At 41.7% G+C, this 15,448-nt stretch overlaps 1 protein-coding gene across 4 annotated transcripts in view; it reads right to left on the bottom strand.

Annotated features, from left to right (window-relative positions):
- The window catches only part of CACNA2D2 (calcium voltage-gated channel auxiliary subunit alpha2delta 2), a 513,451-nt gene that overhangs the window by 25,784 nt on the left and 472,219 nt on the right, over window positions 1–15,448 (bottom strand). For all 4 annotated transcript variants that reach the window (XM_083603285.1, XM_083603286.1, XM_083603287.1 and 1 more), the window contains one exon: window positions 7,514–7,574. In XM_083603285.1, the coding sequence (XP_083459411.1) occupies window positions 7,514–7,574 (61 nt within the window). The remainder of the gene's footprint in view (window positions 1–7,513; window positions 7,575–15,448) is intronic.

The following is a 15,448-nucleotide window of genomic DNA, read 5'->3' as shown; positions in this document are numbered from 1 at the left end:
TAGAAGACTAGTAAATAATGTGGGGCTGATCTATGGAGGAATAGTGGGCAGTCTGGGGAATTTAATGACCATATAAAAATCTGTGGCATTCACTCATTCCTGTTATTGACTGATGCCACCCATCACCATCTGAAACAAGAAGAACACTATGAATACTTCCAGTTACAGAAAGGTAGCCGTGTTGGTCTGCCATAGTCAAAACAAAAAAATTTTTTTTCTTTCCAGTAGCACCTTAAAGACCAACTAAGTTAGTTCTTGGTATGAGCTTTCGTGTCTGACGAAGTGTGCATGCACACGAAAGCTCATACCAAGAACTAACTTAGTTGGTCTTTAAGGTGCTACTGGAAAGAAAAAAATTTTTTTTGTTTTGACTATGAATACTGTGACTGCTTCTCTTCTGGATTTGTGTAGCAATTGCGCTGCTATTCTAAGAATTCAGTTGTTTAATTAAATTCCTTTAATTCCCCAACCTGGTGCCCTCCATGCTGGCTGGGGCTGTTGGGAGTTGTAGTCTAAAACCTTTGGAGGGTATCAGGTTGGGGAAGGTTGCTGTAGGGAAGGTAGCTTAATTAACCATGATACTTGCTTGAACCCCTTTAGGTTTAGAAAGACTGTGGCAAAAGAAGGCCTTCTTTCCTTCAAGCTCTTCTATTTTTGTGAAGTTCCAGAACTGTCCTTTATTCTGATTTTCTATATGGCCTCTACAGAAGCTTTACAGAGCTTTACTGCTCTCGTTAGAAAAAAAAAAAGCTTCTGTTTATAAACAGGTACCGTTCGACAAAAATGGAAACTTTGGTAATCAGGATGGTTATAGATTTATATACAGCTTTGGAAAACAGGTATGGGGGACTGCAGTTTCACCTGTGCAGTTCTAGCAATAGGTTTTCTTCTTATCCATCATTTTATCTACATTTGGTCACAGCTTCATTTAACTCTGGTTTCTTTGGTCTCTTTTTAAACACAGCTAAATAAATATGACTCCTTCATGTATGTAATGAGATCCCACAGGGGGAAACTTAGGATTCAAAGGTGATACAACTAATGCCTCTATTAATTCTAGTAGCATTTCCAGTTGTAGCAGGTCTCTCTAGAGCAGTGGTGGGCAACCTTTTTAAAGTCAAGGGCTGCATAAGAGTCTAGATGGAAGATGAAGCCCTCTGGCTGTAAAGCACATAGCTCCCTATGAAGCCACAATACTGGATAATGATGTCTGATTGTATTCGTACCACACTGGCTTCCATTACAAGCTAATGCAATTTAGGTTTCTGGGATACAGGCATTATGAATGATACAACACTGTAGTCAAAGAAGCATGACTTTTTTATGTCTTTGAGAATAATACTCCTGCCTCCTAAATGAAACTAACTCTGACTAGAGATGGGTGAATGTGTCAATTTCAGTTTCTCATTTTTCAAATCTTGAGTTCGGGTCTCCACATTTCCACATCTGTTTGAGATTCCCGCCCCCCCCAAGTTCCATTGAAAATTTATCAGCATTTTAGTGCAAATTTCTAATACATATACATTTTTGTATGCAATTTTGCCTACATTTTTGCAAAGCAGTTTCCCAGAATAGAATGCATTTTGTGATATTTTCACAAATATATGTATTTATGGACACACTTTTTCTCTAATATATACCTTTTTGTACACATTACTTGGCTGGGGAACTGCACTGCAAAATTAGGTAGGTTTGCCTTTAAATGTGAACTGAATTGAATATCTCCCATCCCTATCCTTAACTCGCTTGTGTTAGGTTCTCCCTAAGGAGCAAGTGCATCCCCAAATAAACAAAATAGAAAGATACAAGGATGAGCCATGGCTGTCTACAAATGAAAGATGTATACACAGCGCAAGTCACTTATATAATGTGCCACTTTATGCAGGCAGGCCTAAATCTTTTTCATTGAGACTAGTCCAGCCAATCAACTTGCTATGCTAATTTTGAACAATCATTCTGAGGTTCCTTCTTTGTATGCTTTCCCTACAGTACATTTACTGCTTCCTACATTGGCTTTAACTGTTTCACCCCATACTTTTCTGCAAATAATTATTTCTGACTCTAACCCTAAAGAGCAATGGACTGATGATGAAAAGAACTACAAGTTAGCATGGCACACCCAAGTTTTCCCAAACATGTGTTAGCAGTTAATAATAATGTGAGCGCTGGGCATTTACAAAAGAGAATCAAAAGGAAGAGATGTTTACTCCTTCATCTGCTCCCTCTATCCACCTACCCAATCGCCAAATCTCTCTCCTTTCAGTGGTCCTAGGAGGCAGGTGAGAGTAGCTGTTGGGAAGGATCAAGCCCACTACTACTTTTTATATGCAAATATGCACCTCAACCTTGCACAAGTCTTATGAGGCAGACATGGGACTGGGAACTCTGTGTTTCCTTTAGAAAGTGTCCTTTCTCCTCATCCCTTCCCAGGCTTATTGAACAAAGCAGGAAGAATATAAGTGGAGCACACTGTAATCTAGTAGGCAGACAGACTAGCAGCAACAACTGTCCAAATTGCATTCAGCATGTGTTGATGTATACACAGACATGCAAACACATAGGAAATGCCTTCTGATTCAACTGTGCACCCAGGAGCACTGGTAAAGTGAGCAGGACCATAAAGCAAAGGGGGAAAGTGGCAGATTAAGCACTTGGTGACTGGAGTATGAAGGGCTGTGCTTAGGAGGCAATGAGCTTTGAGGCAAGATGGCTCAGTTTCTTGCATGAATTGAACTGTAACTTTGCACATGGGACTCCCTTTGTTATCGTCCTTTTGCAAGAGAGGAATAACGATACTCACCTGGACAAAATTTCTGGTGCGCCATTTGGCTTCACTTTTGAATGTTACTGAATTTGAAAGCTGCTTCTCCCATGAAGCTTCGCACTTCAAGGAAATGGGGGACATGATAGTAGTGAGTGGAGAAGGAATGCATGAGAGAAAACCCTGAGGATCTGTTTCATTTGTGGAACAAATCAATATTCCATAGTGCACAGGCGTTCTCTGGACAGTAACAGAGAACCACTCTTCACCCACAGCAAAAAGAGAATAAGGTGGACAGCCATGCTTTGGATAGGAAGGCACATCCTTCATATAGATTGATAGGGGCTAACTCTAGACTGTAGAAGGGCATGTATTTTCAGTACAGACTTGTATCCTCTCTCTCTTAAAAACAACCCTACCCAGGTGATAATTCGTGCTCTTACAGACCCCACACTTCTAATGGGTTGTTGTCTATCAGGATTGCCTCCCCAGAGTGTGTGTTTGCATGCCTGCAAGTATATAAAAGATGGAGAATTATTTATTACACAGATCCTGCTGCAAATAACAGCTTTGTATTTGGCATTATGCCAGTATACTTCTGTCTCTGGAAGCTTTCCAAGAGCTGCAGCTGCGAAGTTCTTGTGAACATTTTTCACTTGCTGGCTTTGCATTGCCAGTAGCTAATGGCTAAGGATGGAGAGAGTGAGAGTGTGCCTGGCCTCATTCCTCACTGCCTCTCAGGAGTAAAAAGTAAAGGCGGACGTTCATTTAGAGGGCTCATGACAGCACACCATTGCATTTTCTGATGCTAGAAAAAAAGAGAATTTACTGAGTTTGCCAATCACAGTTTATGGTAGCTCCAGAGGGCTTAAGGGTTTCTCACAGCTGACAACACTGGGAGAAAAAATCCCCTACATATGGGGCTTTTGAGAAAACTGCTGAATGAATATTCAGGCATTAAGGGGCTCATGCAGTGAGGGGAGAGTGTGGACATGCTAGTTGACCCCAGCTCTTCCTTTTGCCTCCCCCTTGCTGGCCCTGCCACCCTCCCATCATTGGAGGAAAAGTTCCATACCAGGAAGCCTACACAAATACAGCTGGCTTTCTGCTGTAGACCCTCTTCTCTTGTCCAACACAGAGAAGGCAATGGGAACAGTCAGGCCATCTTCACCTTAACTCATGTAATGCTAAATAGGTCTTAAAATAAACCTAATAAGAAGGCTTACCCAGTGGGTGAGGGCCATGTTTCTAGGTCACCTCCAGACTGCCACTATTTTGCAGGAGGGATTTAGTCACAAAAATGACACAGACACAGGCTTGGCCCAACCACAAAGTGGCAGAAGCCCCCGAGGCAGTGCATCTATGGGTGCCCCGCCGCCTCTGGCACTGGCGCTGACATGGCGCCTAAATCTTGCAAGATCTCACCAGAAATTGGTGCCACTTTTCTGGTGGTGGAGGTGGGGGCAGGACTGGGCAGCACGTCCAGTTATGTCTCAAGCAGTGAAATGGGATGCACTGCCCCTGCAGAAAAATGCATTAGAAAGTGTGGGGTAATTTTTGATTGACAGAAAGAAGTGTAACCTCTACGCAAGCAAGTCAGGATGAATGCTGAATCAAGAGCAAACACCATATATAACCTACACACCAGCTGTGTTCACGGAAATGATACTCTGGACTGGAGGGTACAACTCAAACCAATGGCTTCAAGTTACAAGCAAGGAGATTCCGACCAAACATTCAGAAAAACTTTCTGACAGTAAGAGCTGCTTGACAGTGGAACAGACTCCCATGAGAGGTGGTGGACTCTCCTTCCTTGGAGGTTTTTAATTAGAGGTTGGACGGCCACCTGTCATGGCTGCTTTAGCTGAGATTCCTGCATTGCGGGGGGTTGGACTAGATGACCCTTGGGTCTCTTCCAGCTCTAAGATTCTATGATTCTATGCTGAATAGAATCATAGAATAGGGCAAATGGAAGAGCCTCTAATTCACAAAGCAAGAGCGAATCCACTTTATTCCCTGCTGTATCATACTGCTCCCAAGGAGGTAATCAGTGTGCATATCTTGTTAAGTTTGGCTTTCACAGAAAGCCTAAACCCTGAAGTAATTGTGCTTCAGTGTTCTGGAGACCACACAATCAATTCCTCAACAAGTATCAGGTGTTGTGTAATTGAAGTCATTAACTGGTCAAACCAAGGAAGCTATATATCCATCATAGTGACTGGGCAATTACCTGTTGCGTTGCACTCACATTGTGAATAACTGGAGGTGCTAGTTTCATCAGTGCATGTTGCTTCTGTTACTTACTTCAATCTCATTAATACACTGTAGTTGAGCCAAATTCTTGCTGCATTTTGCTAATGAGGGCTGAGAAAAACAGCAGTAGATGTACAGCAATACAGTGCACTCCACTTATACACCCCATATGTTTTTATGGACAGGCCTTTGTATTGAACAGGCACATTTTTTTGCACTCAAATGCTTCAAGCTAACCGTTTATACTTCCTACCTGCCAGATTCTGGAAAATGAATGCAAATAGCACTTAAAATATGCTTGTAAGAAGAGATTGAATAAGAGTCAGGCCTCACCTGTAAATGTCTGTAATCACATTTTAGGAGAGGCAGCTGAGAGGCAAAGCTATTTTACTCTGCTAATTTCCTGACTTTCCATCAATATATTGCAAATCCTCCTACGTGAGTATAAAATCATCTCGGCTGTCCACATAATTTTGTTTCTCAAAGACCTAGAAATACACAACACTGCATCCACCAATATATCTACACAAATGTGTACAGATATATGTGCTTGCACGCCCACAAATAGATCATTAGTGATATATGGTTTCTGAAAATTACCATGGACTATTGGCCATATTAGTATTGATGAGATATCATACAGTCTCATTAGTATGCTGTTTGGTATTATTGGTGTTAAAGGGCTAACAGATGGTGCAGCTGAAACTCAAGTGCTATCATGTGACCTTCTGTATTATGACTTGACAGAACAGGAGTCTGTTTGTTCCGATGTAGCAAGAGACCTGATTAGACGTTGTGGTGTAACGAACGTTTTCCGAAGAATTTGTTTGCAGTGTTCTGGTTTATAGAAAAAGTCTAACAAAATTGTAAAATTTCCTAAAAAACAACAACATTAGATTCATGTATACATTTCACATTAGTGTGACTTTGAACACTGATTTGGATGCCGACTATGTAAAGCTCTTCACTTATAGTATGGATGCTAGTGATGGACTGCTGCTCACAGCACAGAGATGGGGAACTTGTGAGTTCCCCGAAGTTGTTAGACTATAGCTCCCATCAACCCTGACCACTGACCATGTTGGCAGGGGCTGATGGGGGTTGGAGTCCAACATCTGTTCACCTCTTATGCTATTATGTTCTCACTGATTATGCTTTGTATAAGAGAAGCATCTTAGAATAGTAAATCTAATAGTTGTATAAATAAAAGTTAGAAATCAACACACCCTCTTCAGTATTATTCTTTTCTGTACAAAGCTGAATTTGTGGAGGGTTATCAAACCCATCCATTTTTAAAAATACCATATTAAAGATAGGAGGGACTAATAGGATCTCACCATTTCACTTTACCCAGATGCCAAATGTAACATCAGTTTATTGGATTCTGGCTGACTTTTGCCAATAAACCCCCTTCTCTGTCTCCCTATGGCATTTCTATCTTGGCTTTCTTTGATAGTTCATGGCAGCAGCCATCGTTATTTAACCTTCCAATTTTACCCTCAGAACAACTCTGTCAGGTATGTTAGGCTGAAAGAGAACGCAAAGTCACTCAGTGAACTTCATGACTAAGGCAGGCTTATGAAAGGGGCTTGGTGGTTTTTTTACATATAGCAGTAGAATATTTTATCATTCCTACTGTATTAATATGGCCTCAGTGAATGAGTGATTCATGCTGTTGTGGTGTTTGTTTATCATTAGGTATTTTTAAATTTTGGTATTTGTGAAATCCAACAACATAAACAAAAGTGACCCAGATCTATAATTTCTTTCTTAGAAAAAAACTGGCAAAACACCAGTCTTGTGTTAAAAATCATTTGGTCAATAAATCATGGGTCAAACAAATGCTGTGTGATAGGTGCACCTAGTCAACTAAATCAAATAATGGGATATTTGGAGCAAAGAACTCTTTGGGGTGGAAAATATTGGCTGAAATCATTGAGTGGGAAATCTAGATGGCATTGCACATGATACTCCTGCCTTCCAAAGAGGGCTTTTGGCTTAGACAAACACTGTGTATTATATATAAAAATGTATTTCGGATTTAACTAACATGATGGCATGATCTCAACATGATCCAAATAGGACTGACTTATTATTTTGTGAGTATTTTCAGAAACTATACCTATATATGTATGTGCACATAATATCTCATACGCAGGCATACATATATACTCTTCTTATGTAGGTGAGTGAACAGAAGGTGGGACCACTGCGCTGCCAACCACAGTGGCGTCTCAACAAGGTGCAGGTGGCAGCTGTAGTCTCAGAGTGGCACACAGGCAGACGACAGACACAAAAAAGAAGGAAAGGAAAATGATCAAGACTTTGGCACAATGAGGAGGTGTCAGCTCAGAAGGGTGGGAGTGATGAAGTAGAATATTTAAAAGGTGTGGCAGGGAGGGAGGTGGGGATGGGAAAGGGAGCTGAGTCAGTCCCAGGATCAGTGTTGAGGGGAGAGTGGTTGAATGGACACCTCAGCAAGCTCACACGCAAAGCTACCTTGGAGCAATGAATACATGTCCCTCGGACTCAAAGCTGTTTGGCAGCAGGTATTCAAAATCTGCAACAGAAAGGTAACGTTATCCGGCAGGGGTTTGAAATGAGGGAAGAAGAAGGCTTCAGTCTCAGAATGTGACAGAAGGTAGAAAAAGAGAAAAAGAGAAAGAGAAAGAGAAAGAGAGAGAGAGGAGTAAGGGGAGAGAGAGAGAGAGAGAAAGAGAGAAAAAGAAAGAAAGAGAGAAAATAGACAGGAATAAACAAAAGAGGCAAAACAACTGACTAGTTTTAACAAGAGAGAAAGGAGAGAAGATTCTTTGGTAACTAGCATCATACAAAGTTATAGCCAATATGGTGCCAACATTTGGAGGATTTTGATATTTTATTGTCTATATATATATATATTTATATATATATTTAAAAATCATATAATTGAAATTAAATATGTTTGATAGATTGTATATGTATTGCTTTAGGGCTATACAGTTACATATACACATATACACACATATATATCCTCATATTTATACATATACATATATATATGTATGTTTGGTAGGTTATATGGACATCTCTCTCTTATTACGATATTAACAACAAAAATAAACCACATGCTCTGCTCATACGGAAAGAGAATTACCAAAACAATATTTTGTAAGAAAAATTATCTTTCAGGCATCAACATGGCCAAACCAGGGTCCTTTATGAAGACAGTCCAACCAAAGACTTACCCATCAGATAGAGGTAAAATGCAATGCATTGTCGAGAGTGCAGCAGCTGCCTTCTAGCTGACAGTGGTCTCAAAGCACTGCAATAGCCATCCCTCCCTAGTCCAAACCATAGAACACATCCTCCAGATTTCATAGGAGCAAACAGATGCAACCATAGCAAGCACAGAGCAGCATATGTGCTCTTCCAGTGCTGAATTTCCAGCTCTATTGTCTGATTGCTTGAAGTTGTCTTTCTACCTGCCTGTCAGTTTGTGATATGTCCAGTACTCTCTCTCATCTGCTTAACAGGCATTCAGCTTAAATGGCTTTATTAAAACAAAGAACTAGATGTGCAAACAGGGCGTATGCTAGATTAAGTTAAAGCTGTGCCCAGATGGGCCTCTTGAAAGTCTCCAGCCTATTTCTGAACAGAGAAATTGGAAGGATCATTTCACTGATTTTTCCCAGTGTGAGAGGAGAAATCCTCCATTTATTTCTCTAGAATGGAGATCACCATTCACAGTGGCAGGTACAGCTTCTCCACCCCTCCCAGCCAGTTCTTTTTCTGATGCTGCTAGAAATGAAAGCAGCCACAAATGTGTTGGCCACCTTGCCAACTGTTATTCTGGGGCAGTGTGTGTTTAGATGGCAGCCACTGCAAAAAAGAAAAGAAAAAAAGAATGGTGGTGAATATTTGGAGAAAATTTTGCATTGTCTTGCTTTTCTTAGGAATGTTTGGAGTGGGGGTGAGAGAAAAAGGAAAGACTCAAAAATATTCTCAGCAAAGTGTCTAAACTGCAGAAAAGAGCAGCTGCGAGGGGTGCTCAGCTGGAATGGCACAGTTGCTGAAGAAACAGCCAATTTACCAGTCTTCAAGGAAAGCAATAACTTGTATACCATTTTGTTAAATTGTATTTTATTTTTCTACTGGGCTGGATGATTTTCAGGGGTGAGATGCAACAGAAGAGCGGTATCATACACCTTTAATAGTTGTGTAGAAGATGGAATTTCAAGATAGAGATTTCTAAATATATATATATTTAAAATAAATAAGTAAGCATCATGCCTGGCCTTTCTATTGCAAAAAAAAAGAAATAAAATAAAATAAAATAAAGCCTTGCTAAATGGGTCAGGCCTCCTCAATAGCCTGCTTCTTAAGGGAGAGCATATTCTCATTTTGAATTGAACTATCCTTCATAGATCACCTGGTCTATTGTTCCTAGAACAACCTCAACCAGGAGTTTCACGAAGAACTTAACAAGGATGGGAAAGGAAAATAAACCTGCAGGACCATGTAGGAAAATTCCCATAGGGAAGTGCAGTAATCACTCCCTGAAACCATGCTATGAAGTAGGAACAAAACCACTGCAAACTAGTTCGTCCACTTAACCCTTGGCAGATGGTCCTGACTGATACCATGACCATTGCTTTCAACAGCTGCTGAGAGATCTAGGAGAATTAACAGGGCCATTGTTTCCTGTCTTGCTCCTGGTATGAGTCATCTACCAGGCAACTGAGTCAGTTTCCATCCACAACACATCCTGAAGTCAGTCTGAAACAGCCAGTTTCAACCAAAATGAGCCAAGCCAAGCTGGTTTTCTACCGTCTGCTAGACCTTCTTTGCCAGGAATCACAACTCTGAGATTAATTTGTAATTCCCCAATATAAGCGAGATGCTTTTCCAACAATGATATTATCATCATCTTGCCTTGATGAATTAAACCCTTATGCAATTATTTCAACCAATGTTACTTCATCAGTCAAAATGGACAGAGAGAAATCAACAGGCATGTAGTGGGATGGGCCACAACCGATACAGGAAAGGGAGATAGAATCCTTATGGACCACAGCAAACATTGCTCCCCATCCAGCAACCTTACGTTGCTCCAATACCCAGCTAGAAGTAATTTGGACCAATAGGACCCACTGCCTCATCAAACCAAGCTTACATAATACCAGGACGCCCCTATCAATTCACCCCTATTCTAGCATGAAGAAGAAGAAGAAGAAGAGTTTGGATTTGATATCCCGCTTTATCACTACCCAAAGGAGTCTCAAAGCGGCTAACATTCTCCTTTCCCTTCCTCCCCCACAACAAACACTCTGTGAGGTGAGTGGGGCTGAGAGACTTCAAAGAAGTGTGACTAGCCCAAGGTCACCCAGCAGCTGCATGTGGAGGAGCGGAGATGCGAACCCGGTTCCCCAGATTACGAGTCTGTCGCTCTTAACCACTACACCACACTGGCTGGTATCTATATTGGATGGTATCTATATTATTTTGGCCTGACCTGTTATTTTAAAAGAAACAAATGAAGGATTATTGGAAGGCTGACTGAGCTCCCTGGAAGTAAAGGCCTCAATAGAGAACTAAAAAACAAACAAAAACAAAACACCACTCAAATTATTGAATTTTTCTAACTAATGGAAACCTAGCAGATCTCACTGCTCTCCTCCCAGATCTCCCAGCTCCCCTATATCTAACCCTGGTCCACAAACATCTACCTCTGCCAGGCACATCTGAGCTCTAATCACCATCTCCACAGCGTAGTAGCAATTAGCAATAATTAATTAACACTCCACACTTGGCAGCAGGATAGTGACAGCTCATAAGAGGACACAGAATTAACTGCACACCAGAATTTAATCTAAATTAATGGCTTAACTTAAAAAAAACCCTTCTAAGGGATATAGCATAATGCCAAGTGAGGATAAAAAAAAGTGCTGGAGAGCTACAGAATTAATCAGAGTAACCACGAAGGAACAATGGAACCTTATTCTCACCGTAGTGGAAGATACTAATGATATTACCAATAGGGAATATAACCAACTCTTACTGGGTAAACTTCTGGTGGTACATGTGATTGACTAAAATATCACCTGCCATCATTGGATGGGCTCAGTCCAGACAAAGGCCGAATGCCTATCTTAATCAGAGAAAATGTAAGCATTCCCAATGAATATGCTAACTGCCATACCATGCTCAGTGAGCAGCCCTAAGGGAAGACCTAAAGGGACAATCCCCTTTGACATCACTCTTTCAGCGGCAACCTGTTGGGCATGTTACCTCTGGCAAAGCCCTCAGATCTGAATTGTCCCTTCTGGAGATGCACCTCATCAGAGCATCCTGGGGTGCCTGCTGGCTCTTCCTTGTAGAGCACAGGAATGGAGGGGTTTGGACACTCACCCCAGCTGACTCACTTCTGCTGTCACTCACGGGGCTGTGGTGGAGAGAGAAGCCCCCTGGATGGGAATCTGGAGGTGGGTAGCTGTTAAAGTCTCTCACTCTTGCTCTTCTTCTGCCGGTCTGGAATGTGCTCCAGTAAGAGTCCTCCATGGTCCACACAATCAATGCTGTTGAAGCTTCCACTGGGCTGAATGCTCCCCAGTTCAACTAAAAGCTTAATACCTTTGCTTCTTCCGCATCTGAACCATATATATATAAAAAGCAGAATAGCCCTGGACAGCAAGAATAGGGAACCCCCCAGATGCTGCTGGATGCCAACTTCTATTAGCCCCAACTAGCATGGCCAATAATCCAATATTATCTGGAGGGTCATAGGTTCCCCATCCTGTTGCACAGCTTTCCTAAAGGAGCAGCAAAAGGATTCAGGCAGCCAAAGAGGCTGACAATGTGCCTAGAGCAATACAATGCAACTGTGTGCTTATGGGCAGCTGCCTGAGGTCCAAGACACAGTTTAGCACACTTCTCTTCATGCTATATGAGCCTGTCTGCTTATGTCCTTCACCACACCTGAAGTACTGCTCTACAGAGTGTTGGAGCCACTATTTAACTGTGCTGCAAATTATATGCATTATCTCTAACATAAAAATCCACTTAATCCCCCCCCCAAAAAAACTATTTTGCTATTTTTATTCTTAAGGGTGGGGGAAGGAATATTTAGAGGACTGCCTCCAATAAATCTGTACAACTGGATGTTAATGTCTCTAGGGAAAACGATTTCATATATGAATTCCTTTGACTTTCTTCTCCTAGCATTCTGCACTTCAACAGTGTTCGCCACTGGAGACCCCAAGAAAGTGAATGAGATTTATAATGCTCTGCTTTGACGATTAGAGCAATCGGGGATCTTATCAATTCAGCAACATTTTAACCAGAAGGTGGTACAGATGAAGCACACCAATCACCCTAAAGAAGTTTATAGGATTTTTGCTTAGTTCTATGGAAGGAACAGTAGCAGTCAAATTTATTGCTCATTTTTGTATATTCTCCCTAGCGTGTAGCATCATTGTATTTTAGCTCTTCATTCAGCAATCTGAACATCTTTTGTTTGACTACATAGCCCACTCTTGTGGCTGAAACAAAATGAGGGATAGCTGTTGCAGGCTTTCCTCTGAAGGACACCCATTCACTTTTAATCACCGTCCAAGCAACCTTACCACAGTTATGCATTTGTCTTAGCAGCAAATTGTCTGTTCAAGCATATCCATATCAAGACATTGATTGTGAGACCACTAAAACGCCTCTCCTTCCCCCACCAATATCTCCCACAATGCATTACAAGACATACGTGGCCCTTTGTCAGGGCAGCACAGCCATAGGTTGGACTGCTATTTTCGAACAGGACTAAAAGGCAGGGTCTGGATACAAGCCAATGAAAGGAGGAAGAGGAAAGGAATACAAAAACACTAAGTAATTATTCCATCAGCATTGCCATTACAGGGTCACCGGGAACAGGCAGCTCAATGCTGATAGAACAGGGCTGATGACGACAGACAGAACCTTAGTGCTTGAGGTCAGGTCCCTGCTGATAACTCTTTGGCGCCACAATGTGCCAGCTACCCGTACATGAACAGTGTCTCTTCCTTCCACTCTGTGTTTATGGCAAACACTTATTTTATGTCTATCTGCACACACCTTCCCAACTGCTAGGCACCTTAAGGCATAAAACATAAATGGATGAAATAGTCAGTATGCTTAACCCCATCCCCCCCCCCCAATTCTATTTACTGGGACATCTCTGTGTTTCTGGATCCACTGGTCCAGGTTGTAAGAATGCGTGTATCCTTGGGTAGTGACAGGGATGACTGAGAAGATCAGAGGGCAGCATATGCATGAAGATAGCTCTCCATATTCAATTCATTTTGCTTTTGTGTCAATGGTAAACTCTTCACCGCACAGACTTTGCCAACTCAGGTCACGTTAAAGGACCTTTAACCCTGGGAATAACTGACAGTATAGCTGGTCCCTGTTTCAGCTTTGCCCTTGCCAAAATCAGAGTTCCAATCATGGCTTTCATGTAACCCGGGCTGTGTACACACTTCTGTTTACTCTGCACCCAGGGCACTTCCACCACTGATTTATGAAGCTGTGTACCCATGGCATTAGCCATGATCTACATCTATCCTGCCGTTTCTTCAGAAACACTGTATTTGGATGTGTTTTCTCCCAAACCAGCTTCAATCCAATTGGGAAAACGTAAACCATATGAAGACATCCATGCCCACTGATGTGGACAGGCAGTGGGTGACCTGGAAATTCATCCAACTGCACTGACATGCAAATGCAAATTGAAATGTAGCAAAAAGGGGAAAGTGAGACCTTGCTGCATTTTAAACTGATAATGTGCAAACAGCCTCAGACCGTAACATAAGGAGTGCTCTAGGATGCCTTTGTTCCTCATTGTCAATATTTTGCTTTTGCTACGGAGCAGTCTTTAATAACTCTTTCTTCTGCTGCTCATGCCATAGCTGGATGAAATGCTGCAGTGGATGCTGAAGTTGCACCTTCCTCTGCACCAGGGATGGGGAACATGGTGCTCTCCAGATGTTGCTGGAGCCCATGGTCAGGGATAAATGGATGTTGTAGTTCCAAAGCATCTGGAGGGCCACAGGTTCCCCATCTTTGCTGAGCACATTATTTAGCAATACAGAACCCTGATAACAGTGGGATCCACATTCTAAAGAATCTGCCTCAGTGTAGGTTAACAAGACAGTGACCTTGGAATTTTATCGTGGAAAGCTTCCAAGACCCAGAAAGGTCTCCTGGTATTCTTAATGTCCCATGTACACATATTCATGTTCATAATTGGGGGAGATGACCAGCAGATCCTATTTTGTGTTCAAAGTGAAGTGCAACTGCTCTGCAATTCTCAGGACTTGACCCACAAGAGAAGGAGGAAACAGAAATCGATGGAGACCCAGGCTCTATCTATAACCCCCAAAATGCAAAACAGGATGCAAAACAGTTTTAGCTTAAGGTGCCAGATAGACTGCAACTGGATTCTGAAGGTGCTGAATCAAGACCCTTGTGAGAAATTTACCACATCAAATTTAGTAAATTATCTTCACACTGTACCCTTTATCTATGGAAAGCTAAGGGACAGTTATTGTTAATGAAGTATTGTTGCTGGCTGCAACTTGCGAGGGCTATGTCTTTTGGGGAAACAACTTTGATCTGCATGTAGCTAGGGTATGGACAGATCAGTCGATTTATGTGCCCACGACAATTTCACATTCCTTTACTCATTAGTCCAGCCCAGCCCATTTGTGAATTCATCTGTGAATTTTTAAAGGTTTGTATGAAACTTGGTATTTAAATGAGTGTTCAACTATGTTCTTAAATAGTATTTGATCACAAAATACATTTTTAAATCCCTATTTATCTTAAGTCACACATTTCTAAATGCATTTTATCCTAAAGTATTTATTTTAATGCATTCTGGTGCATTTTTTTTATAGTTGAGACCTGTCCTGCAAAATTCTAAGGACTCTGATGTCCTGATCTGTGTGTCCATCCAGGAGGTGTGAATTAGGTCTGTTTGCTTGGAAATGCAGACCAAAAGAAGTCCTCCTCCATCCCTACACACGCTGTGGACCTGCCTGAGATTTCTACTTTCCCTGCTGTTTCAGTCCTCAATAAGCCTAAATATTTTCTTGCGGAAGTGATATTGGACTCCATTTCCAAACACTTCTCAGTCTGAAGGTCTCTGCACAGCCCTGTCCCATTCAGGTTGAGTTGTCTTCAAGAGGAAGGAAAGCACAGGGACAAGGATAGGGGAAGAAGATTTGTAGGGTAGGCGTGAGACAGGAGAGGAGAAAGGAAGGAAGGGCGTGAGGGAGGCATTTTTGCAGGGAGAAAGAAGAGCAGGATATTAAAACTAGCTACAAAAAACCTTATTGAATTCAAACATAACAATTCCATATGAAGTTGGCTCGTCTTAAACGGATTGAGTCTCTGAGCAATGCACAGGGAAGGAGTGGGGAGATC

The sequence above is a fragment of the Podarcis filfolensis genome (assembly GCF_964270895.1).
Source record: "Podarcis filfolensis genome assembly, chromosome: 2".
NCBI lineage: Eukaryota > Metazoa > Chordata > Lepidosauria > Squamata > Lacertidae > Podarcis > Podarcis filfolensis.
Note: the sequence above shows the minus strand (reverse complement) of the source record. Positions and strands in the feature narration are given on the sequence as shown.